Below are 27,499 nucleotides of genomic sequence, written 5' to 3'. Positions count from 1 at the left end.
CAGTGGGACTTATATAGGCTGTTTATGTACAGTCATGAGCAATATAATGTACCGACTTTAGGACTCTGTCGCACTAACACATTTGACATTTAGTGAGACTTACAGTTCAATTTGTCTAAAAAGTTAAAGTGACATGGTACCAAAGTGTATACATATTAATGCTCGTGACCGTATGTATGTACTTACAATAAAGTTAACAGTAAAGTTGAGCGGTTGGTCGTGTTCAGACCATGTCGCTGTGGAATGTATGAGCATGTAGACAGGCCGGCCGCCGTGCTCCAAGGAGGGTAGCGGCGGAGCTGCGAAACTCCATGAAGTCAGGGTCACTTGTGGCAGCGGCCAGAGGGTCAGCGTGTTGTGGGGCGGCCCTGAGGGAGATGAGAGGTTATTAAAGTCGGAAAACGGGATATTCTTTTCAAAACCTGTCGAGTATGTTTGCCGAGGCCTGACTTTTTCGCGGTCATGATATCGCGCATCGCCTCCTTCTGGGGTAGAATGTAGTGAGTGAGCTGTTTGTTGCCCAATCCTATCTTTCATATTGGCTATCTGTACATAAGGACAGCAATCGCAAGTAAATTTTTGTCATAAATGTTATGATTTTATACGTATTGTGTTTTAATTTGTTTTATATACTGTTTTATTTTTATAATAATACAGGGTGTTAGTGACATCGTAACGAAAACTTTGAGGGATGATTCAGGTCATGATTCTGAGTTGATATCAAGTGGAATTTTCCGTCGCAAAAGTTTGGAATGGAAAATAATTTAAGAAAACACAAAAATTTTCATGAATTTTCCGACAGGAAATTCCACTTAATATCAACTCAGAATCATGGTCTGAATCATCCCCCTCAGTATTCGTTACGGTGTCACTAACACCCAGTATATTTGGGTTTTTATGCCTTTAAAAAAAATTTAAAAAAATATAATTAAAAAGTAAATTAAATTAATTTATTATTATTTATTTTAATTTAATTAAATTTTAATAAGGAATATTATGGGCATTTCTACGGGAAGAGCCGATTGAGTGATTCCAGTGAAAAAAGTACCTGTAGCATCTAATTACGTACTTGGAAAAAATACTCACGTATTTATAGGACTCTTGGCTTCGTGGAGAGTAATTTAGAAGACCGTAAAGTTTTATAAAAGCGTCAAAAAAAAAATCCCGAAGTTTGAAAACGGGCAAAATTTGGCTTAAAATGACATGAAGCCATTCCAGAATTGACTCGTTATTGCTTCATAACTTCTAAACTACTAGTTTCTAAAACATAATTCCAACGTTCACAGAACAAGGGATAGTTAATAAAGCTAAATACGTAATTGTGTTTATTGTGAACCTTTTAGTTTTAGTACAATAACATATTTTAATTTTGAAGCCAGCATGTGTCTCAATTCGGTGAAATTAAGTTTTGTCAACTTACATCACTAACTACGCGCAGTACTATCATCACTACCGGGTTCCCGTAGAGAGCCAGGTGCGCCCGAGTGCCCGAGATGTGTGGATGGGCCGACTGCTGCATAGAGGAGAGTTTTTCGAAGGGTCGAAATCGTTTGTTTTTTTTGGGGTAGGGTCAATTCTAAAATCGGTGGAAGATATTAATTTTGTTTATGAAGTATTTAATAATATATGTGCTAAATTAATTAAGTATTTAGGTGATATTTGACTGTATGTTTTGTATTAATTGATTTAATTGATAACTTTACTAGATAATTGATGAAATGTGATATTTTCTCAATTCGATGGGTCTCAATTCCCTAGAAAATGGGGCATCGAATTGAGAATTACTTGCACCGAATTGAGATTTGATAATGTTTACATAACAAATGGCATCACGCCTGTTACCCCGAAGGAGTAGGTTAGGGAGAAGGTTAGTTTATTATTATTCTGAGAACATTATTAGTATTAGATGTAATAATTCAATCAAAATTTAAAGCGAATAAAGCAGTTGGCCAGAACGTATTTGCCGGAGGGATGGCTCCAGTGGAAAGTCATTCCTCACACGAGACAAGACCTCTTAGGCCCAAACTTGGACCCGCTTGTTCTGAACACAATTAGATTCGCTCTCCCGACAGTCGAGCTTGCAAGAGCATATTGCCCAGAATGTACATCCCTCCCGGAGAAGACCTACCGGGATATGAAAATTAAAATACTGGGATGTCCCTTTTGTGTAGGTCTCATAATTGGCACACCTTAAATCAGTTCAAGGATCAGAGGATCAGCTGTTCTAAATGAGCTGATAGTGGCTTCACTCGCTGAATTAAAACCACTGTTTTTAAGCCGTAAGGATGCGTCTAAGGAGCTAGCAAATAGTGAAGATACAGACGATCTATCTACAGTTCGGTCCTCATCATCGAAGTCAAAGAAATTGTCCAGGGTCGATAAATTAGAACATAACTTTAGTGAGATGAAGGACATGCTTTCCAACATCTTAAAGAGGCTCGATAATACTTCAGACGATGAATGTCGTTCGCACGAAGGATGTCTTGAGGAGGATACAACGAAATCGTTCACCTGAAAAGCTCCGGATCTATTACCTAAAGAAGATGTAGAAGATTTTGATTTCGCTTCCATGACTAAGGAACAAGATCCTTGAGGGAATCGAGTGCTTGAGGTTGGGTGAACTAGCATAAAAGCAGATACGTTATTCGTCTTTCACGTCTTTTGAGTTAACCCTTGCTTAAAGAAGTTTAACTCGTCAAATGCCACAGCTGATTTTTTGATAAAGCAGGAAACCGGTTTCGGGACGACTTTACACGGCTTGTTATTGCAACGAGAAACGCTTGGCAATACTATGAAGGAACTTTGAACCAAACATCCTACTCTGAAACAGGATCTTAAGGATACATTTTTAGGATCAAACTCAGGTTTCAAAAATATATCGGATGATGTCCTACAATATGTATGCGGTCACAAGGTAGAAGCTATTGAGCAGAGAAGAAATGCTATCTTGACACAAGATGAATACCATGCTACATTAAAATAGATATAAAGTTATAAAGACAGGTCACAGAAAATTCTTGACAATAGTACATCAACACAGAAAACTTCAGTTTACTTGCCTACCTTTCGGCCTATCGACTGCACTGCTCACATTTGCAAGGGTATCAAACTGTTGGTTTTCCCTTAGCTGTGCAGCGATCCAGTATAAGGGGATAAGAGTGATAGTTTACCTCGACAATTTCCTCTTAGCCAATCAACAGAAAGACCAGTTAGAGGAAGACACCTTATACGTGGTAAATTATCTGGAAAAGCTTGGATGCAAAATAAACAGAAATAAATCTCTGAACCCACCAACCCATTGTCTAGACTACTTGGGGATAATGTGGGACACAGAGAAAAACAGAACCTTTATACAGGAACTTGGAATTGGGTCACAGGAAAAAGTCTTGTAGGGAAATTGGGCTTTGCATCTTTCACGGTCCCTCTAGGAAAATTACATATCAGACGTCCTCAACGTGCAGCCATTTGTCTTCCTCAACACCAGAAAACACGGAAATTTCTAATACCGACAAAAGCTCTACAGGAATGTTCTTGGTGGTTGGAACACCTTCACAAAGGACGAACAATTTTCATATATCAGGGCACAGTATTCATCACAACAGATGCTTCAGACAACGGATGGGGTGCTCATGTCAACGAGTCTCTAGTCAGCAGAGTATGGGAGAAGAGCCAAACCTTGTGGCATATAAATCGCAAAGAGCTGTATGCAGTATACCGAGCATTTCAGATGACGTTACCCCAACTACGAGAACGACGAGTCATTATGCAGTCAAACAACAAAACGGTTGTGTCCTATATAAGGAATCAGGGGGGAACAAGTTCCAGTCTCTTAACAGACCTAGTAGCAAAACTTCTGGAACTTGCTCAAAGGAACAGAATAGAAATTTTTGCTTATTCTAGGTGTTTTCAACGAGATTGCCGACAGCCTCTCGCGGCAGAAATCTCTAGCGGACTGGCATCTGTCGGATCGAGTGACGAACTTTCTATTCAAAAAGCGGGGAATTGTTCAGATAGACCTTTTCGCAACTTCTCATTCGAAAGTAGTTCCGATTTGTGTGCCCTAAGATGTGAGGGACAAAGGTGCTATTTTCATAGATGCATTCCGCAAAACATGGGACTTCGACCTAGCTTGGGTATTTCCTCCACCAGCGTTGATACGCATGTCAAAGGGAAGTGAGGAAGGTGTAATCTCACATGGTCAAGCCTAGGCAAGACATGAAATATATCATTTTCTTCCCTTCGTGGGGAAAAGTTTCCTATTTTTTACGATATTCATTTGTTTGTCTTTCGTCATCTTAATACATCTTTCATACACATATCCGTCCTTACGCAATCCAATCCACACCTTTTTCGGTCGTCTCCTACCCCCTATGTCCATGCACATTCATACTCACCACATACCATCTAATATGACTTCCATTCCTCTTCATCAGATGCCCATACCACATCATTATTGGTCATTCATTGCATTATTTTTATAATAACTGACAGCATTTCTAAATTCGCTGGCTTATTTCTCAATTCCGTGATTCATTTTCTCAATTCGCTGAGCCGCTTCTCAATTCGGTGTTTCATTTTCTCAATTCGATGGTTGCCCAATTCGGTGATTAACTTTTCTCATAAACCACTTCACCAAATCTGGTCCCAATTGCATCATTAGATTCAAGATGGAATAAAGTTCAATATTTGTTATTAAAATATTCATAAAAGCCTAATTTCAATTTCGGCACCGAATTGAGAAAAAATAGACCCTTCCGTAGAAATGCCCTTATAATATTATTAAAACCAAACCCTATTGTTTAGCTATTGTGTCAGGAAAACTCGTCCTTACGTCTTTGGTCTAGTTTGTTTCGCTTCATAAATGTACAGTCAAATGAAACTGCTTGATTATGATTTTTGTCTTTTAAAATTTTAAACCATTTTCTATCCTTATATCGAAGATGCATTTTAAAACCTGACCTGTCATAGTGAAGTTAAAGGTGCATAATTCCCCGGTACAGTTCTTAGATATGAGTCGCACTGACGCCTCCGGAGTGAAGGGCGCAGGCGGACCTGTCTCGAGCAACAGGCTTTCCCTTCTGCAAATGAAAACAAACAGTTTTTTTTTTACGTAACTTATCCTTTTTTTGTAGATTTTCCAGAAATGGCATTAACTCTTTGGCCGCACAAATGGGGAGCACTGAAGGCTCTCACCCGGTATAAATTTTAAGACAACAAGCCTGAGGGCGCCTAGGTGGGCGCGAGGTTCGGCTCAGGGCGTCTTCTCAGAGGATTATAATTTGAAATAATGTGTATAAGGGAAATCATCGACCACGCCGGCGGGATCAGTATTGGGGTCCTAAAGCATTTGTTGTCGCGAGCTGATTGGCCGTCTCTATGGCTAGAGTAATGGGGTCGTCAGACATTTATAAGTTGAGGAAGCCAAGGTGTTGTAACGAGTGAAATTCCGTGACCTATAAAGTAAGTAATCGCAAATATATAAAAAAATATAATAAAAAATAATATAATAATAATATAATATATATAATATATTTATAATATATGTATATATTATTATATATATTAGATATTATAATAATTATATATATAATTTGATAATAAAAATTTTTCGTTACTTATTATTTAGGTAGTGTTTGGTAGTTTGGTAATTTCTAATATTTGATACTTATTTCTAAAAAAAGCGAAAAGACTTGGCATCCACCACAGTCTTCGTCAAAAATATATGTTTTGCCGTTGAAAATCTGTTGTCTCCATACATCGACATAAGGCGATTAGTTTACCAACTGCAAATACGTTCGTAATCGCAAGAAAACGATCCCGAGCGGCTTTTTAAAGCATCTTACTCAGTAAAGATTAGAAAAAGCAATATATACTCACAGATATGGCGCAAATCTCGGCCTAAACAGGGGCAGATTACACAAAACGTGTCGCTGGCAGTCACTGTCGAAGTCGGTCCTGGCCACGAGCTCGGCCCCGCGGCTCCGCAGCTCGGAGAGCACGGTCCGCGTGCTGTACGCGTCGTGCTTGGTCACCAGCACTCCGGACGAGCGGTCGGTTACCTCGCCGGCGTAGTTGTAAGTTATTATCTCCGTGTGCTGAAAATACACCCCAAAATACAGCCTATAATGGACGCCGATAGACAAAAGACCCCGCCGGCGTAGTGGACGATATCCCCTCATTCAGCGGTTAAAGTTATCCTTTCAAACTTTCAATGGCCTCTGTGGTCCAGTGGTTGAGCGTTGAGCTCACGATCCGGAGGTCCCGAGTTCGAATCCCGGTGGGGACATATCACAAAAATCATCATAGTGATCCCCAGTTTGGTTAGGAGATTACAGGTTGATCACCTGATTGTCTGAAAGTAAGAAGATCCGTGCTTCGGAAGGCACATTAATTCGGTGGTCCCGGTTACTACTTACTGATGTAAGTGAGTAATCGTTACATGAGCCATGTTAGGGGCCTTTGGTGGCTCAATAATAACCCTGACACCAGGGTTGATGAGGTTGCTGAATCACCTCACAACCCACACGATAGAAGAAGAATCCTTTCAAAAATAATCCTCTCAAACGACGCCCTGAGCTGAGATCCGCGTCCAACTGGGCAACCTTAGGCCTGTTGACTTAACATTTTGAATCAGATGAGCCCTCAGCGCGCCCCATATGTCCGGCCAAGTAGTTAATGCCATTTGCGGCAAATCTACAATATCTAACATCAAAAAAATTGTGGACAGGTACTCACAAACCAGTAGTGCCTCTGCGTGGAGGGCCCCTCGTCCTGGTAGGGGCTGAAGGGGATAAACATGATGATGACGCAGACAGCCGCCAGCGGCCCCGCCACCGCCCACAGCCGCTTGCGGGAGAACAGCAGCTCTATGCCCGACTGGAGACAAGGTAAGAAAGGTAAAGATTATTAAGAAAATGCATTCACCGTCTCCGTGGACAAGACACTCCTTGTGCTGCCTTATCTGGTGCGTGCGAGCGAGACAAACAATCTGCGTGCGCTCCCTTACTCCTTAACGGGGACATGTTTAAAAAAATACTTGTGAGACTATTCTTATCCTTAGGCACGTTAAGCCGTTGGTCCCGGCTGCATTAGCAGTCGTTAATAACCACCAATCCGCACTGGGCCCGCGTGATGGTTTAAGGCCCGATCTCCCTAACGGCTACTCTCTGCTCCCCACCAGCGTCAGTTTAGACTTCTTTACCGCTTTAAGGAAAAATCCACGGGCGACGATCGTTTCTTGATAGTAAACTGACATAAATGTATCTTTTATTTCATTATACATATGTGATCAAACCGAACAAACTACGGGTTTAGTTCGGAAAAGATGCGCGTGTACGATAACGTCAGAAATCAGAAATCATTTATTCGCTTAGGATAGGTAGGTACAGAGTCACAATATGGTATAAAGCAGTGTTACAGCATCTCTACTCTATCCTGCTAATTATTATTAGCATGCAAATGTCGAAAATTCAAAAATTCTCTAATACTTACTATTCAAAAATTCAAAAATTCTCTAATACTATAAGAACTTAATAGTTAGAATTTTTGAATTTTCGACATAGTAATAAGCCATTCGCGTAATTTAAAAGTCGTAACTTTAGTGGGTCCGTTTTTAAAATCAGGTATTTTATTGTATACTTTTATGCACGTTATGAGGACTTTCTGAACAAAGTGTAGTTTTTGGACAGTACGGTCAATGTCTACAGGACAGTCAATGTGTGGTGTCTGTGTAAAACGAAGTTTGAAGAACGAAAGTTGTTTGTATGAAGTGTCCGGGGTGTGACTACACGAGAGAAGATAGGCTTACCGCAGTGCAGCTAACAAGTGCTGCTCCGCCAACGTTCAAAGCAGCGATGGTATAGTCCGGCGTGTCTCCATGTGAACGGCTCATTATGGGCTGCATCAGAGCTGTAAACTTCAGGCAGAGAGACAACAGGAACATGCAGGACGGCAACGAGAACGACGCCTCCATCAACAGATGCTGCCACGCTGCGAAAGAAAACATAAATTAGATAAAAGCCAACATGGCAATTAAAAATCATTTCTTTACACAGGGTGTTAGGGACATCGTAACGGAAACTTTGAGGGGCGATTGAGCCCATGATTCTGAGTTGATATCAAGTGGAATTTTCCGTCACAAAAGTAACACAAAATTCATGAATTTTCCGACAGGAAATTCCACTTGCTATCAACTCAGAATCGGGGTCTGAATCATCCCTTTCAGTATTCGTTTTTTCTTTGACGTGACTTATTGTACATTTGCCGCAGATGGCATTAACTACTTGGCCGGACAAATGAGGAGCACTGAAGACCCGGTACAACGTTTAAGAAAACGGGCCTGAGGGTGCCCAGTTGGGCGCAAACCCCGGCTCAGGGCGTCGTTTGAGAGTTTTACTTAATTAATCAACCCTAGTGGGTCTTCGACCACGCCGGCGGGGTCGGTATCGGAGCTACGAAACCAGCGCGCACGCATTAAGTCTTTGATGAGAGTGGAAGAACCGAGAGTGGTATGTCAGGATGGTAGTAAGTGGAATTCAGTAGTCTGCCTACCCTAATGGCGTGATGTTATGTATCTGTGGGAACGAGAACGCCAAATAACGTGACTAACCTGTCATGTTAATGCGTCTGACGAGTGTGAGCGAGACGAGCGACATGACGGACATGATAAGCAGCGGCACGGTGAACATGTACCGCATGGTGGTCACAGCGGGCACGCAGCACAGCACCAGCAGCACTGCCGACAGGAGCAGCCGGGTGGCCGCTTGAGCTTGGAGAGAGCGCAGTCGGCGGTTTAAGTCGCACTGTGGAAGATATTTATGTAATTAACTACGACACCCTGGACACTTCATATACAGGGTGTTAGTGACATCGTAACGAATACTCAGGGGGATGATTCAGACCATGATTCTGAGTTAATATCAGGTGGAATTTTTCGTCGCAAAATTCATGATTTTTTTTAGTTTTTTAAAATTATTTTCAATTCTATACTTTTGCGATGGAAAATTCCACTTGATATTAACTCAGAATAATCAGCTGAATTATCTCCTTCAGTATTCGTTACGATGTCACTTACACCCCGCACAAGTACATACGGTAGCCATACAAGTAGGTATGGGTGTTAGTGACACCGTAACGAATACTGAGGGGGATGGTTCAGACCATGATTCTGAGTTGATATCAAGTGGAATTTTCAGTCTGAATATTCATGAATTTTTTTGTGTTTTTATTAATTATTTTCAGTTCCATACTTTTGCGACGGAAAATTCCACTTGATATCATCTCAGAATCATGGCCTCAATCACCCCTCAAAGTTTTTGTTACGATGTCACTAACACCCTGTATACATACATAGTTTTGATGATGTGATCCAGCCGATTTCGGCTACGGCGACTGCTTCAACTCCGACGTTCATGTGATCGCATGTGGCTTATATAGACAATCTTATTGGAAATGATCCTCGCACATAGCGGGCATGTGAGCACACCATTTAAATATATATAACTAGCTTTTGTCCGCGACTTCGTCCGCGTGGCGTGTTATAAAAGAGAGATTTTTGTGTGTGTGGGAGTGCATATCAAAATTTCAAGCATCTAACTTATATGCAGTTTAGACTTTTTCATACATTTTTTTTGTGGGAATTTTGCAATATCCTGTTGCAACCAAGCTTTAAGTTAACTAAGGTACCTGCATGCCAAATTTCAAGCGTCTAACTTAAGCGGTTTAGATTTTTCATACAAAAGGATTTTCCCGCTAATTCCCGTTCCTGTGGGAATTCCGGGAATTCCTTTCTTAGTGCACCGCTACGGTATCTAAGCTACGTCCCTTCCAAATTTCAAGTGTCTACGTTTAGCCGTTAAGGCTGTGCGTTGATATGTCAGTCAGTCAGTTTCTCCTTTTATATATTTAGATTGATCGCCGCAGGTGGTCGGGCTTTCAATTCATCTTGGCGTAAAGCTCTAAGCGCCGTCGATGTTCAAATTCATGAACTTTGGTGTGAACCAAAGCTCTCCATTCCGGACGTTTAGCAGTTAGCTTTTCCCACTGACATGGCTCACATAGTTTTAGACAGACACTGTAGTAGGGAATGCAATCTAGTCAAAAGTTTCCAACTAGTCAAATCAGTTATTTTTTACTAAAAGTCAAAACACGAAATTACTATGGAATTTGTATGAAAAAGCACACTGTGACGTCATAGAAAAACGTGATTAAAATGTCGGACTTATTTTCTTACGTTTTCTTTATTAAAATTCATAATATAAATAAGTTAAATAGAAAAACTTTTTCGTTAGTTTTAGATCTCTATTTAGTACTTAATCAGAATTTCATAATTTATCTTGAACCTAATATACGACCATTTCTTAGAGAGGTCTCGACAGATATAGAGGTCTTCACCTAACTAACTTGCTTGCTACTCAGTGATGACGCATGGTCTGTCTCTCTCTGTGTTTATGTACTTACCTTTCTTTTTATGTGTATGCAAAGTATTTGTTATTATTATGTTATGTAAAGCGGTATTTGGTTACCTTCTTAGTCCTCCAGGCGTCGAACAGCTGCGACACGCAGACGGCAGTGATCACATACGGCATCCAGTACATCGGGACCACGATCCACGGCTGCGACAGGTACCTGCCAGGCAAGCGGAAAACACCTATCAAAAAATCGCCGAAACGTTTCGAGAAAAGGTAGGTAGTGAAATAGCTTCGCTTTGCTCGTCTTGGCTTCGCACAGTGCTTTTTTTCTTTTCCAACGTCCTCCGTGGTCCAGTGGTTGAGCGTTGGGTTCACGATCCGGAGGCCCAGGTTCGAATCCCGGTGGGGACATATCACAAAAACCACTTTGTGATCCCTAGTTTGATTAGGACATTACAGGCTGATCACCTGATTGTCCGATAGTAAGATGATCCATGCTTCGGAAGGCACGTTAAGCCGTTCGTCCCGGTTACTACTTACGTAAGTAGTACTTAAGTAAGTAGTCGTTACATGAGCCATGTCAGGTGCCCTTGGCGGCTCAGTAATAACCCTGACACCAGGGTTGATGAGGTTGGTATTCCACCTCACAACCCACACGATAAGAAGACTTTTGCTTTTTCGACCCTAAAAATGGACATCCTTTTTTTATGTATGACGATAGATTAAGCTTTTTATACTGAATGCAAGATTGAAAATCCTGGGAAACTCACTCAATTAGTTTTTGAGAAATCGTCAAAATGAGAATTTTGTCCGATGACGTCATGCTCTGTGGAACAAATGGGACCTACCCACATTAGTTTGTTTACGGGACAATTTACTTTTGTCTATGTATTTGTTTCGCTTTCACGCTTTGACTACTGAACCTATTACTGTTACTGAATCTAATCAATCACCTAATAATCATCAAAAAATACCATAAAAAAAAAAAATTGATTATCATCTATTTTTTTCTTTTCCGTACAGGAATCACCATTACGAGTATTGTGTTTACCTGAGTTGCGTGGTGGTAGCGACGCTAATGGCTACCAATACAGCGGTGACCACTATACCAGCTATCATGCTGATGAGACGACCAGCCACTGACACCAGCAGCTCTTGAACTGATGACCATTCTGCAAAAGCAGACAATACTTAGGTACTTACTTTATGTTCATCATCATCATCAACAGCCTATATACGTCCCACTGCTGGGCACAGGCCTCCCCTCAATCAACCGGAGGGGGTATGGAGCATACTCCACCACGCTGCTCCAATGCGGGTTGGTGGAGGTGTTTTTACGGCTAATAGCCGGGACCAACGGCTTAACGTGCCCTCCGAAGCACGGAATCATCTTACTTTTTCGGACAATCAGGTGATTCAAGCCTGAAAAGTCCTTACCAAACAAAGGACAGTCTCACAAAGTGATTTCGACAATGTCCCCATCGGGAATCGAACCCGGACCTCCAGATCGTGAGCCTAACGCTCTAACCACTAGACCACGGAGGCTGTCACACTTTATGTTATGTCGCCTAAAAGTAAACACACAAACTAATATAATTGAAAACTTAGGCTAGTTTCCAACTAGTGAAATCAGTTACTTTTTACCAAACATCAAAACACGAAATTACTATGGAATTCGTATGGGAAAGCACACTGTGACGTTATAGAAAAACGTGATAAAATGTCGGACTTATTATTGCGTTTTCTTGATTATAATTCGTAAATAATTGCCGGGAACAACGGTTTCCCAAGCAAGATACAGGCTCCGCCGAGTTTGTGGATCTCTGTTCATTCATAAAAGATATAATCTACCTATCCTCAATCTATCGCAATTTATTTCTTTATTTATTTATCAACGTGCCGCCTTTCTTTTTATGTCTTATTACTGATAATAAACCCAGTTATGTTTAATTTTTGATTTGCCAAACGTAAAAAAATCGTTAATAATAAAAAATCGTTTTGACGTTTCGTAAAAAGTATCGATATCGCGTGATTTACAGGATTTGTGCTCGGTTAACGTATCTCATTTGACTAGTGTGCAAAATAGCGTATTGATAAAGTAATAATAGGTAAGGTACTAGTCACGTCAGGGCTCATGAGCGCCGATCTTGATCTGCAAAAGCACAGAACGTCTAATGACGTTCCGATACCAAGGTGTCATACTATCTATTCATCATCATCAGCCCATTAACGTCCCCACTGCTGGGGCACGAGCCTTCCCTACGGATGGATAGGAAGATCGGGCCTTAAACCATCAAGCGGGCCCAGTGCGGATTGGTGGTTATTAACGACTGCTAATGCAGCCGGGACCAACGGCTTAACGTGCCTTCCGAAGCACGGATACTATCTATTATGAACCATCAATGACCCATAGTCTCTGCTCGTGAAAGGGTTAAAGGTACTCACTAAGTCCGACCAACTGCACGTAGTACAGGACACTGACGACTCCAAGCAGAGCGACGATGACGTCAACGGCCTGGGCCGCCGGCAACGAATACGTCACGAAGAAGAGATAGAGATAGTCGTAGTACACTGATGGGACTGCTTCGTGCTAGAGAGAGATACAGCTATTCTAATTACATAGGTACGTTCACGAGCATTAATATGTATACACTTTGGTACCATGTCACATTAACTTTTTTGACAAATTGAACCGTAAGTCTCACTAAATGTCAAATTTGTTAGTGCGACAGAGTCCTAAAGTGGGTACATTATATTGCTCATGACTGTACATATACGTAACAAACAGTCAACATACGTGCACGAGCACGTACACACACACTTCATACACTTCACTCATACACACTATATTTTTTTTACATAACATCCCAATCTATATCCCAATTGGGGTAGTTAGATACATCCATTGCAAGATGAACTAAGTACCCAAGTCAATTTCCAGTCGAAAATTGCTTAGAAAATTCACATTCATAAAATTCAAAACCGTTACCATCCCCAGCATATTGTTAAAGTTAACTTAAGATAACATAAGCTCACGACTATATCCCAATTGGGGTAGGCAGAGGTACATTCATCGCAAGATGAACTAAGTACCCACACCTCACTAAGCTTTCTGTTAGACCAACGATAGGTTGTGAGCCGTATCGCCGTCTATAATGGTCGAGCCAACTGTATTAGTGAAAACGGACTTAAGATAAATTAATAATTCATTGGTGCAAATCCAGTACCGGGGTTCGAACCGGCGGTCCCGGAGAAGTAAGCCGGTGTATCACAGGGAGCTTTTTTTGTTGGACTTATTGTAGATTTGGGATTTTTTTTTTTTGATATTGGTGTGTCAGGATCGAAGCAAATGGAATTCTATAGTCTCTGCTTACCCCGGTGGGAAATAGGCGTGAGTTTATGTATGTAGATTTGGGGTGCGCTGAGGGCTCTCACTCGGCACATATTCATATTCACTTCATATTCATTTATTCATGCATGTCACAAACATAAATTAAGGTGGAACATAGTAAGAAGGTACATGTGACGCCCTGTAAGGGCACGGCAATATAAAAGAGGCGACACTAGGTGCCTTATTATAATAATATTATAACATCTACTTAACTAAATATTATTATTAAGTAATTAGGTAGGTACAAAATTATATAATACAGTTGTTTAGTGTGTGTACCGCACCACACGTGTAAAACGTAATAACAAGATTAGAAAAAAGTTGAAGAAAAAAAAAAAAAAAGAAAATGGAAGAAGTTGTCTTTGATTACTTGTGGCTCTGCCCACCCCATTAGGGATAACGGGCGTGAGTTTATGTGTGTATGTATGTATGTAAGATTAGAAAAAGAAAAAGAAAACAACTTAAGAAAAAAGAGACATCGAAGCAATATTTAAGACAACAGGCCTGATGGTGCCCAGTGTAGACGCAAGCCTCGGCTCAGGGCGTCGAGTGTCGCAACCTGATTAGCCGCCTCTATGGCTAAAGTAATCGGGTCGTCAGGATGGAATATTACGTCCTTCGCCTTCGACCACAATATGTAACGAAAAGAAATTCAAATTCAAAAATAAGTATCTTTATTCAGTAGGTAACATATGACACTTTGAATCGTCAATTTTTACATAACGAACGTCTCATCCGCCTAAAACTACTGCAGCTTCTCACAACCTGTATAGCCGGGGAAAAGAAGCTGCAAGAAAAACCTCGGCACAGGGTCCTAGACGTTCTTTAAAAATAAATAAAAATAAACATAAAATATTGGTATACAATTGAGTAATTTAGCTGCCTAATATCAGTTCTCAGACAGTTAATCCCATGCATTCATATCTTCTAAATAATCACTAACTTTATAATAAGCTTTTTTGTAAAAGGTTTTGAAACAGGTAATAAAACCAACCTACCGGTTCACTCAACTCCTCCATATCAGCGACCTCGGTGACCAGGTTAAGCAGCATGGTACCAGCGTTCTGTACCACTCCCGGCATCAAATACTTGGGGCTGTCGTACCGAGTGTGGTACAAATTGCCCCACTTCACGAACGCTATGTCTATTCCTGTAAAAAAAATACAAGAGATCTTCATCACCTCCCTAGCATTATTCCTCTTTTTCACAGGGTCCGCTTACCTAACTTGAAGATATGACAGGTCCGGTTTTTTACAGAAGCGATAATCTGTGATCTCTGATGCTGCACTTATGCGCACTGCTAGGGAGTAGAATTCGCCGTCTTCTGTCCCGATAACCCGAGTGCTTTTAAGGCCAGAGTGAACAGGCATCTTCTGGGCGAGCTCGCTCCGTCTTAGGCTTCGTCAATGCCTTCGGGCAAGTCTGGGGCCAAGAGAAAACCCATCAAAGGTAAAAAAAAAACTTACCCCTATAGTTACCGAAGTCCCTCCAGATCCGAAAATCGGTGTCGGAGGGTATGATCCCAGTGAGGAACAGAAACTGCCCGATGCTCTGACCGCTGGGACGCGTCACCACGCGCTCGTACGCTGCTAGCAGGCGGGGGTCGGATGCCTGAACAGTTATAATTCTGTTTAATATTGACAGATACATATATGAAAACATAGACAGACATCACAGAAATAAAAATAAGCACCAGCTTGTATTCTGCTAGAAACCCTGAAAAAGGAAAACATGAAACAGTAGGACTAGGGCCCTGTGCTGGGAGGTTTTCTGGCCACGTCTTTCCCTCAGCGTTACAGATTCCGATGTGGTAGTAGTTTTTACAGCTAGTTACATAATATGTAATTTAATTATGTTTGACGTTCAAAAAGCGCTAACTTTGTAAGCCAATTTTGAAAAATAAATATTTTTGAATTTTTTGAATTTTGACCCTATTTTATAAACTTAATAACCCTTACTTGAAAGATGTTGGGCTTTCCATTCATGCCGGACGCTTCCAGGTTGATCACAGCTATGATGGAGCGTGACCAGGGATGTTGTAGAAACGCGTGACTACCCTGAAATAAAAAGAAAATGACCTGGGTGTTTGCTGTCGCGAGCTGATTGGCCGCCTCTATCTATGGCTAGAGTAATAAAGTGACATAGTAACGAATACTGAGAGGGATGATTCAGAACATGATTCTGAGTTAATATCAAGTGGAATTTTCAGTACAGTTTAACGATTATATGACGACAACCAAAGTGATTTAGCACTTTATTGTTAAATAAGTAGATTAATTGTTTTAAGTTTACGCGGTTATTATCATAATTAAGTTTAATTATTATAGCGTGGAGTTTTCGCAGCGCACCCCACTTACAGTGGAATGAGCGCAGTAAGATGATAAGTAGAGTTTTCGCATGAAATGATTTTTATCCATAGAGTATTCGTAGTCTAAGTATATTGTTATATATATAATAGGTATGTATGTAGGTATAGTATATTTTATATGTGTATATATTTATAGAGGCTTAGGCATATGTTTGTGTATATATATATTTTTAAACGGTTTTATATGTAGATATAATTATTATAATGTATTTAATATATTGCACCTCTTTTTATTCTTCCGCAGTTACTCTAATACTACCTCTGGGTTGGCTGGAAGAGATCTCTCTTAGAGATAAGTCCACCCTTGTAAACGTCCATTTCTTGTTTGTGATGTAACTAGTTGTTAAGTGCAATAAAGTATATTTATGATTCTGTAACATTTATGTACTGGATTAGTAAGGGACTGGTCTTATGGTCATACAGTAGATTAAATCATAATACCTGCAGTGAATTCTCCTCAGCGCCATTGAACAAAAATATGACGTTGTGTCTCAACTTCTGTCGTCGTTGTGAGAGCCTGCTTAGAGTCTCGATCATGACAGCACAGAAGATCATGTCATCTGATGTACCTGTAATATACACACGCATGAAATAAGCCCACAGTAGTAGCACGACCTTGTCGAGGTCTGTAGAACCATCACGCGCCAGAAAATAAAATAATACATAAAAAACTGAGTGAATTTTTGAAAGTGCACAAGTATTACAGGTTATTCGGTGGCGTATTTTATTGCATGTATTTTTAAGTGTTGACTATAAATAAGGGTTAAATTCCATGAGGATGACGATAATAATGGCGTTGATGGCGATGATGATAACGATGATGATGGTGATGACTACGATGATGATGACGATGTTTATGACAATGTCGATGATTACGACGATGATGGTGATGATGATGTTGAGCACGATGATGATGATGACGATGTTGGTGACGATGGCGATGATGATCGCGGTGACAATGGCGATGATGACGTTGCCGGCGATGACGATGATGGTGACGTTAGCAAAGATGATGATGATGATGCCGATGACGACTATATCGATGGGATGCCGATGGCGATAACAATGATGATAATGATGAAGATGATCATGATGACGATGATGGTGGTGGTGACGATAATGAACGATTAAACGAGAACAATGAATGATTATGATCATAGTAATGATGGTAGCTCACCCATAGCATAAGGCACGGAGTCGTAGTGACAGTTGACCAGCAGGGTCGACCCGAGGCTGCCATTGGCGTGCACTCCACTCTCTCCCTCCAGCAACGCGATGACGTTGGATACATTGCGATATACGTTCACGTTAGGTGGATTACGATTGAGCCAGTAGTCACCTGAAAATTGGAAAAAGAATGTGCTCATGGGAGTTCCGAAATTCGCTATCGAATACATGGCTGCCATATTCACAAGGATTTCATATTCATGGGATACCATATTTGACAGGATCCGCTTACGTAACCTGTATACAGAGTGTTAGTGACATCGTAACGAATACTGAGGGGGATGATTCAGACCATGATTCTGAGTTAATTTCAAGAGGATTTCACATACTTACTCCAATAAAACGCATTTCTCAGATGTACGATGATAACGACCTCCGTGGTCCGGTGGTTGAATGTTGGGCTCAAAATTCAAAAATATTTATTTTTCAAAATTGGCTTACAAAGTTAGCGCTTTTTGAACGTCAAAAAAAATTAAATTAAATATTATGTAACTAGCTGTAAAACTACTACCACATCGGAATCTGTAACGCTGAGGGAAAGACGTGGCCAGAAAACCTCCCTCACGATCGAGGTCCCGGGTTCGAATCCCGGTAAGGACATCACAAAAATCATTTTGAATCCCTAGTTTGGTTTGAACATTACTGACTGATCACCTAATTGTTCGAAAGTAAGATGATCCGTGCTTTGGTAGATTAAAAGCTGTTGGTTCCGGTCACTACTGATGTAAGTACGTAGTCGTTACATGAGAAATATCAGGGGCCTATGGTGGCTCAATAATAACCCGGCCATCAGAGTTGCATAGGTCATCCACCTCACAACCCACACGGAAGAAGTTCTCAGATTGATGCATGATTGGTGATTGATTATTTATAACAAAAGTATGTCAGTGGATTGGTGGTAATATTACCATCAGCAGTCTGCCAGTCGGTCCAGACGGGCAGCCGTCCTTGCAGCGCGATAGCGTCCAGCAGCTCCTTGAGGTCTCTTGTCTTGTTTAGGTGGTACGCGGTGCCAGCCACGCGGGGGCCGTCACCTGTCGTCAGGTCCAAGTAACGAAGGGCTGCTTCTTCACTGAAGGTTTTTGAGTCCTGTAAAACAATATAAGCCCACGACTATAATTCTGGAGTTGTCACTATGTTCCTTGACTGGCTTGCTTCTCCAACGAGGAGAGCCGGATTGATCCCCGGTACAGGACTTGCACCAACGAGCTATAGCAGTTTTCCACTAACACAGTTGGCCCGACCGTTATGTAGCCGGCGACGCGGCTCATCACCTATCACGTTGGTCTAACAGAAAGCCTGGTGAGGTGTAGGTACTTAATTAGCTGTGCAGGCTGCTGATCCCATTGTCTGAAAGTCAGGTGGTCCGTGCCTCCGAAGGCACATTAAGCCGTTGATTCCGGTTACTACTTACTGGGGGGGGTTAAAATGGCCACATCGAAGCAATTCACCTAAGAAAGCAATTGCAATTTGATATTTGCGCATATTTAAAAGTAAGTGCGCAATGCAAACAAATGTCAAATAGCAATATTGCTTTCTTAGGTGAATTGCTTCGATGTGGCCATTTTAACCTTCCTGATGGACGTAGTCGTTATATGAGCCATGTCAAGTGCTTTTGGTGGCTCAATCACCCTGACAGCCGGGTTGATGAGGTCGGTAATCCGCACACACTTGATAGAAGAAGGAGAAGAAAAATACTCACATCAATATCGACATCTCTCTCATGCACGACTTCGGGCATCTCATCCTCCACCAGCTGCGTCAGGTACCCGAGCAGCAGGTATGATCCCAACAGCAACACCAGCGCCGCACACGGTATCTATATCCACATACTATCTTAGTTACCTATGCGTTCTTATTTACAAAGTCATTAATCAATTTCATTTTATTGACTTGTTTGTACAAAATAAGTAGTTTTATTAGCTTGTTTGTAAAAAAATGTTGTTAGCGACACGAATTATCGGTTTAAAATAAAGGGGCAACCTCAGAACAATAACTAAAGCATAGAAGGAAGGCTAAAATAGCAACAGAACTCTATAATTCTGCTCTACTTTATCTTACGGAACCGGCGTAATGTTAGACAAAGACGCATATACAAAAATTGTTTCGTAATTTCGTAGGTTGTCACAAGTTTTTCATTGCCTAGTGTTGGGTTTCACTTTAGTAATATGTCGATAAAATTAAATTTACTTACAATTAATGTCGATAAATTTTTTTTACAAGATTTCTTTTTGTAGGATGCAATTATCTTCTTCTTGATGAAAGGAGACTCTGTCTCTGATAGGTAAGTATCTAACCATTTTTGGATTATATTGTCTGGTTTATATTAGTTTGGAGCTGCAGCTCACATTCAGGAAGGAAAGAAAATAGCCAACTGTTATCGTTTCATCGGTAAGTATTTTGTAATATTCGAATTTATTTATGATGTCATCCGCCGTGCACTGGTGTCGATCGACGTGCCGTGCAAATTGGAACCGCCGCCGCCGGGTCTAAGCCGCACAGACGGTAAGAGGCCCGATGGGGTCACGCCATAGACATAGAAAAGAGTATGGACTGGAAATACCTACAGAAAAAACGTGCCACTCTGTAAACATAAAATGGCGGTCTTTACTAGGGCTACAAGCTGTTTCAATACTAGGATTACCATACTCGTACCTACTAGATATAGCATTATACTTTAAAAAATACGGCATACAAGTATTCATAAGAGAACAGAAAGGGAAAGTAAAAGGTAGGTAGGTGGTGTACTGTATCTTTCGTGTAAAACTTGTAAGTATTGTATGTTGTGTGCAATAAAGTATATTTGTATTTGTAAAGGAAGGTTTAGTCAAGATTTATCTAAGTCGCTTACACAAATCTATAACATTCATTACATTCTTTATTGGGCGCAGTTCGTATCAACCTGGAGTGTTGGAGTAGGAGTAAATAAGAACAGGAGGTAAAATGAAATATAAATTAGATCGTAAATCTGTTCATTTTCATTAGCAAGTATTTATTTCACACGTTATTAATTATGTACATTATATTTACAATAAATACAAATTTATTAATTTCTAAACAGTGTCAATTTGCTTAGAAACTGTCTTTGTGACACCCTGTCACATTGTTTTTTTTTTTTCATTAAGTCGTTTGATCTTGAGGCGGGACTTGTTCAGCTTTTCTTTTAAATTTTTCATCTCGTCTTCTTGAACTGACTGAAATAAAGTTTAATAATAATGTTAAAATAGTATATGTACAAAATAATCTATAAAAATAAAAGTAAAATATATCTGATTTAAGTGCATTGTGCAGCTGGTTGAATTATACACTCTATATATGTATATCATATTAAAAATATAAAAAAAGAAAATTATTTGATATACCTTTTCATGTAAATCCAGTCGACACTTTTGGATTTAATATCTGAAATCAAAGATAATAATAATTTACTTATATAAAACGTGTACAACTCATAATTGTTTAGACATAAAACAACTACAGACTTAGTATATACTAAGTTTATTAAGTACATAATAATATGTAGTTGAATGATAGATAGTATAAACGTGTTGTGATAACATGATACAAATATCTTATCTATCTATCCAGCAGTGAGATGATGCAGGCTAGGCTGAAATTTAAATTTAAACACCATTTCATCTGTCTGATCTATAATGTTCAATGTAGGAATAGCATCGTCTCGAAGACGCCTCCACTTTGAATTAGGAACACACATAAATGAATCCGCAGTAAAATGTTTCGAGCAAATACGGCTGTACTTATTTGGAATCCAATTTCGTCTATTAATGCGAATTATCCATTCTTTCTCTTTGTTATCGTCTACAGGAAATCTAAAAATTAAAAGTATCGATAATTTTAGTACATCACTATGGACAATCAACATAACCTCAAATCAATTCCGTATTCATCGATGAAACGTATAATATAATGGATATCTCAAATATTTTATGCTACAAATCTATTCAGCAAAACATATTACTTTCCTAAAATTGTTCAGCAGTTCACATTTCACTAGAAAATTACAAAAAACTTACCGATGAAACGACAGAAGTTGTTGGCTATTTTCTTTTCTTCCTGAATGTGAGCTGCAGCCCCATACCATACAAGACATAATGTCACACAGTCGAGACACTCAATTATTTGATATAAATAAAAGTTTCTTTCCATTTATTTGGAAAAATATTGTTAAATTATCACTTAAAACAATCTGAACACAAGACACTCGTAAACACAGTTGACGCGACCGTGTCAAATAGTTCGGTAAATATAAGTAAAATCTTCTTATGTATGTTACTATGTATTTGGCCGAGTTAAAATGAGTCCAATAGGTCCAAATGACATTTCATGTTGTGACAACCTCGGAAAAAATGAAGCAAAGAGCGAATCATTTGTCCTTTTCTCACTCATAGTTTGTGTCGTAAGCTAGAAGAGAGCCGGTTTATAGTTTCTGAATTCTTATTTTAGCCTTCCTTCTATGCTTTAGTTATTGTTCTGAGGGGGCAACGTATTTGGTGCGGGCAACCGACTCGGCGCTAGATGGCGCTCGCCGCGCCTGCGCGTTATTTCATTTCGATTTTTGATAATTTTCTCTCTGGCTAACCTCTCCGCCGCGCACCACGCTCTTCGGTTGCCCACACGCAAAAAGCCTTTTTTTATAGCGATCGACGTGTTTTTATGTTTCCCTGTCATATATATAACTCATGCATGAGCCATATAACCCAGGAGCCATGCTATGGCGCCATCCAGCGCTGGTTTTCAGTCATTTCCTCTTCCTAGGATATTGTGCGGAAGTAATTATCAACGAGGACTACCTAAATACTTAGATGCCTCATCATAAACAGCCTATATACGTCCCACTGCTGGGCACGGGCCTCCCCTCAATCAACCGGAGGGGTTATGGAGCATACTCCACCACGCTGCTCCACTGCGGGTTGGTGGAGGTGTTTTACGGCTAATAGCCGAGACTAACAGCTTAACGTGCCCTCCGAAGCACGGAATCATCTTACTTTTTCAGACAATCAGGTTATTCAAGCCTGAAAAGTCCTTACCAAACAAAGGACAGTCTCACAAAGTGATAGATGCCTAATCAAATCAAAATTATTAGTTTACCAATTTGTCGTCGTAATTTTGTTCACTTAGGTTGATATAGTCAGGACAGACAAATGACACTTTACAAAGGGTTCAGACAAGATTATCTGAAGTGATTATCAAAGATCTTCAAAGATAACCCTTTTGAAAGTCAATTTTATTCTATGACACACGGTAACTCCGGAAGTCAATATCATTACAGTGAACCCAAAAATATTCTAGAATAGATAGATAAGTAGATAAATCTAAAATAAAGCGTGGCTCTTAAATTAGTGAATTTAAGAGCCACGCTTTTGTCGGTGTAGCATTCTCCAAGCTACTTTTTAGGGACAAATAGGGCAGTGGTTTCCCTCTTGCCTTCCGCCCCGCGGTACTCTGTCTGACGCGAGTGTGATGGCGCCCAGAATAGTCTATTTCAATGCCGTACTAGGACTCCTATTCCATCATTTAATCAAATTAAAATCTTATCAATATCGATAAATACTTGGATAAAATTTGGTTCTTACAAAATACCTACCGAGAGCGTGCCGAATTGACGATCCATAGATTAACGCCTTTAATCCCTTATGGGGTGGGTAGACTCAACAGAAAACAATTCGAGATAGATTCTATGGTCTTGTAATAAGACAGCTCAGCTGCTTACTTATGACCGGAAGTCCTAGGTTCGTTTCCCGGTGTCTGAAATCTCTTCGTGAGATTAACCACTTTGGCTACAACTTATATTCCTAATAGGGTGTACAGTCATGAGTAATATCATGCACCCACTTTAGAACTCTGTCGCACTATCATATTTGACGTTTAATGAGACTTACGGTTTAATTTGTCATTCAAAGTTAATGTGACATGGTATCATAGTAATTAAAGCACATAATAACGGGTTCTTACCGCGTTTAAATGGGGATATGAGACTCCCGATATTTCCCTCCCGATTCTAGCTTTCCTTCCCGATATTATTTGGTATCCTAATGGACACACTTTGGTGTACTAATATGTACACACTATGATACCATATACATATTAGTAGTAGATTACTAAATCTTTTAAGGGGCAATGTATACGTTTTTACAATAAGATTCCCACTGACATTCAGAATTTGCCTTTCAACTGTTTTAAGACAGTAGTTAAACAAAAACTTTACAAAAAAGGTTATTATAAAGATAGTGATTATTTAAAAGATATGAATGCATGGGATTAACTGTCTAAATTACTCAATTGTATACCAATATTTTATGTTTATTTTTATTTTTTTAAAGAACGTCTAGGCCCTGTGCCGAGGTTTTTCTTGCAGCTTCTTTTCCCCGGCTATACAGGTTGTGAGAAGCTGCAGTAGTTTTAGGCGGATGAGACGTTCGTTATGTAAAATTCAAAGTGTAACTATGTTACCTATTGAATAAAGATATTTTTGAATTTGAATTTGAGTACTCGTGACCGTACAGAGCTACCAAATCATCTCTCCCAGAGCAGATTTTCTAGACGTCATGCCGGAACACGTGTTTCGTCGCTTGGCAGTGTGGCTTTTTCTGGAGGGTGGTAACCACGGCTGAAGCCTACCCCCGGTAAATGTGTCGCTCGATTAGCACCACCCAGAGGTCATGAGTACGGTCTTAGGAGTAAACCCACTTTAGTTCTAATTGACCGTAAGCCTCAGCGGGCAATGGAGAGAGCTATGCTCGGTATTTCCCTGCTCGATCGAATCAGAAATGAGGAGATCCGCAGGAGAACGAAAGTCACCGACATAGCTCGAAGAATTGCAAAGCTGAAGTGGCAGTGGGCAGGACACATAGGGAGGAGAACCGATGGCCGCTGGGGCGGAAGGGTTCTGGAGTGGCGACTACGTGTCGGATGACGCTCAGTGGGTAGGCCCGCTACAAGGCGGACCGACGATCTGGTGAAGGTCGCGGGAAGCCGCTGGATGCGGGCAGCGCAGGACCGATCGTCGTGGAGATTCTTGGGGGAGGCCTATGCCCAGCAGTGGGCGGCGTACGGCTGATGATGATGATGACCGTAAGCCGCTAAGTAAGGGAAAGAGCGCGTGGACTATCTGCCACGTGGTTAGGTAGCACGTGGTAAGAATAAGATTGTTGTACGGAGTCCGGGGTTCGAATCCCGGCTCGAACTCTAAACCACTGAATTTGACTTTGAATTCATCTTTGAATCACAGATAGTTCACATCACATGGTTTCCAGGATTTGGGCCTGGTTAATGGCAATGGGCTCGCCCCCTATTACATGAGATTAAAACATAGCTGACGAGGAGTGGGTATATCTATATACTATACACACCTGACTACCCCTTTCGGAGACACGACACAGGCGTGTTGGGACGTTGAAATCAGAAATCAGAATCATTTATTCAACGTAATTATCATGGATAAACTTGTTGAAGGTCAATGTAACATTTTTTAATTTACGTCATTTCGCAAGGTGTTATGGCTGAGGAGAAGAAATGACAAGAAACTGCAACAGCAACACATCTTTTAAAAACCAATGAGGATATACATTACAAGTTATTTAATAACTAGAGGAACACATTCAATACCAGACATTTTTATCATTTAGGTAGTCATTAATCTTATAATAAGCTTTTTTACATAAAGTAAGCTTCACGTGAGCTTTAAATTTATTTTCTGACAAATTTAAAATATTATCTGGTATTTTATTGTAAAAACGTATACATAACCCCAAAAAAGATGAATTTAATTTACTTAATCTAGAATTTTGAATAGCAATTTTATGTTTATTTCTTGTATTGTAAGTTGTGTCCGTGATGAGACGATAGGCTAAAAAAATAAAAGTAAGTAAGTAAATAAAGTAGGACTTACCTTCTGTTCTCTCTTCTTCTCTTTCAACAACTGTTTTTCACTGTCAACTCTCATTTTCACTAGAATTTAGTTTATATTTGCGACGTGAGTTATTGTAGATTTGGTTCACTACTCGACCAGAATATCCCAATGCTGGTCTACACCTGGCTGGCCTGATCACTTCACCAGCGCCCGACAACTACTGAAGCTGAAGCGAATGTGTGCAAATTCGATTTTATGGTAGGTACTTTATCAGTCGGTAAGTTATTACTGTTGTAAGGAAATAAAACGATATAATTTTTATTAATGTTGTCGATTAAAGGACAGGCGGTTGTTGACGTGAGTCATTTGCGAAGTGACTAGGAAAATGGAGAGATCAATCTTTATGCTTCAAAACATACACGGTCTTAATGCGATTTTCCATAGGAAGTTAATAGATCTAGGAAGGCGTCCAATGAATGTTTTTATTACTTATAATTTCACATAGCGTAACTTTGATACTGGCAGAATATCAGTGTTGCTAAGAGTGGTATTTCTACTACCCTTCGCAACATTCAACATGCTCAGTCCCATTTTTGATTTGTATACTTATCTTTATCGTCTGTACTGCACTGTTTTGGGAATAAAGTTATTCTATTCTATTATTTTTATTAATTTTAAGCATTTATGAGCTCTGCTACAAGGTAAAATATTAAAAATATTCTAAGGCGTATCGTATGACATAAAGATGTGTTGTGTCTTGAAAATGACTGCTGGGTTCTTTCCCCGGGAATAAAAGCGCCTATCTCATCACCCACTGTTATCACGCGACCCATTGTCGATTTGCCGCAAATGGTATTAACTACTCTCCCAACTGGTGTCATCATACCCTATTTAACGTAGCATGATTATAGTGTTTTTTATTTGACGTGACTTATTGTAGATTTGCCGCAAATTGTATTAACTACTCGGCCGGACAAATGGGGAGTGCTGAGGGCTCTTACCCGGTACAAAATTTAAGACAACCGGACTGAGGGTGCCCGGTTGGGTGCGAACCTGGGCTCAGGGCGTCGTCGTCTGAGGGGATTACCTAGTATATTTGAATGAATCGACCTTAGTCGGCCGATAGCGATATGCGCTGAATGAGGGAAATCATCGACCCCGCCGGCGGGGTCGGATATTAGGGTCCTGATGTGTTCGTCCTCCTTTATACCTAACCTTCTCCTTCAGATACAGGGTGTTAGTGACGTCGTAACGAAAACTTTGAGGGATGATTGAGACCATGATTCTGAGATGATATGAAGTGGAATTTTCCGTCGCAAAAGTATGGAACAGAAAATAATAAAAAGAAAAACAAAAATTTTCATGAATTTTCCGACTGAAAGTTCCACTTGATATCAACTCAGAATCATGGTCTGAATCATCCCCCTCAGTATTCGTTACGGTGTCAAAAACACCCATACCTACTTGTATGGGTACAGTATGTACTTGTGCGGGGTGTAAGTGACATCGTAACGAATACTGAGGGGGATGAAACAGCTGATTATTCTGAGTTAATATCAAGTGGAATTTTTCATCGCAAAAGTATAGAATTGAAAATAATTTTAAAAAACTAAAAAAAAATCATGAATTTTGCGACGGAAAATTTCACTTGATATCAACTCAGAATCATGGTCTCAATCATCCCCCTCAGTATTCGTTACGATGTCACTAACACCCTGTATACACGCGGGCTGCTACGTTACGTTGTATTCTTAAATTGTGAAGATTTAAAGCCCTGGTTTTAACATTATCTTATCGAAATCTCAATCATTGATTGTCTGATATTGTTTTTATTTGCAGTCATTAAACTTTTACGAGCATGCGTTGTATTTTTGTAAATATGTTCTGATAAAAAACAGTTGTAATGATAACTTCCAAAATAATCTGTTATAAAATCGTCTAGCAAAGTTTTGCAGAATAAGACCATACAATCCACAACTCAGAGCACAAGAGTCTGTTGCTGATAATGAGGGTCTCTTCAATCGACGTTCCCCAAACACACGATAGATGGCGTTGTTCACTTTTAACGTGATAATTACCTATTTTCTCATTGCTGGGCTACATAATTAGGTATTCAAAAATGTAATGTAATGGCAGAAGCATATATAAATATAATTGTTGCTTGATATTTGGATCACATTATGTATAGAATGATGTTGCTACCTATATTGCTTCTCTTTATTTTGATCCGAATA

At 40.0% G+C, this 27,499-nt stretch overlaps 2 protein-coding genes across 4 annotated transcripts in view; one reads left to right on the top strand and one right to left on the bottom strand.

The window, feature by feature from the left end:
• Nucleotides 1–25,485, bottom strand: part of LOC126377332 (endoplasmic reticulum metallopeptidase 1-like) — a 31,801-nt gene extending 6,316 nt beyond the window's left edge. Inside the window, exons 1-18 of one of the 2 annotated variants that reach the window (XM_050025029.1) lie at nt 21,430–21,858; nt 20,758–20,797; nt 19,098–20,589; nt 18,304–18,484; nt 17,346–17,507; nt 16,610–16,737; nt 15,759–15,857; nt 15,267–15,411; nt 14,799–14,950; nt 12,855–12,999; nt 11,461–11,581; nt 10,524–10,626; nt 8,609–8,801; nt 7,808–7,989; nt 6,736–6,876; nt 5,878–6,095; nt 4,960–5,078; nt 187–368 (exon numbers count right to left, since the gene is read on the bottom strand). In XM_050025029.1, the coding sequence (XP_049880986.1) occupies nt 187–368; nt 4,960–5,078; nt 5,878–6,095; nt 6,736–6,876; nt 7,808–7,989; nt 8,609–8,801; nt 10,524–10,626; nt 11,461–11,581; nt 12,855–12,999; nt 14,799–14,950; nt 15,267–15,411; nt 15,759–15,857; nt 16,610–16,737; nt 17,346–17,507; nt 18,304–18,484; nt 19,098–19,136 (2,310 nt within the window). In that variant the 5' untranslated portion in view covers nt 19,137–20,589; nt 20,758–20,797; nt 21,430–21,858. Of the gene's footprint in view, nt 1–186; nt 369–4,959; nt 5,079–5,877; nt 6,096–6,735; nt 6,877–7,807; nt 7,990–8,608; nt 8,802–10,523; nt 10,627–11,460; nt 11,582–12,854; nt 13,000–14,798; nt 14,951–15,266; nt 15,412–15,758; nt 15,858–16,609; nt 16,738–17,345; nt 17,508–18,303; nt 18,485–19,097; nt 20,590–20,757; nt 20,798–21,429; nt 21,859–25,304 lie in introns of those variants that run through there. The other variant, XM_050025028.1, reaches the window with a different exon arrangement.
• LOC126377320 (S phase cyclin A-associated protein in the endoplasmic reticulum) overlaps nt 1–27,499 on the top strand; it is a 526,515-nt gene that overhangs the window by 301,774 nt on the left and 197,242 nt on the right. The window lies entirely within an intron of this gene.

This window comes from Pectinophora gossypiella, chromosome 23 (assembly GCF_024362695.1).
Source record: "Pectinophora gossypiella chromosome 23, ilPecGoss1.1, whole genome shotgun sequence".
Lineage (NCBI taxonomy): Eukaryota > Metazoa > Arthropoda > Insecta > Lepidoptera > Gelechiidae > Pectinophora > Pectinophora gossypiella.
Note: the sequence above shows the minus strand (reverse complement) of the source record. Positions and strands in the feature narration are given on the sequence as shown.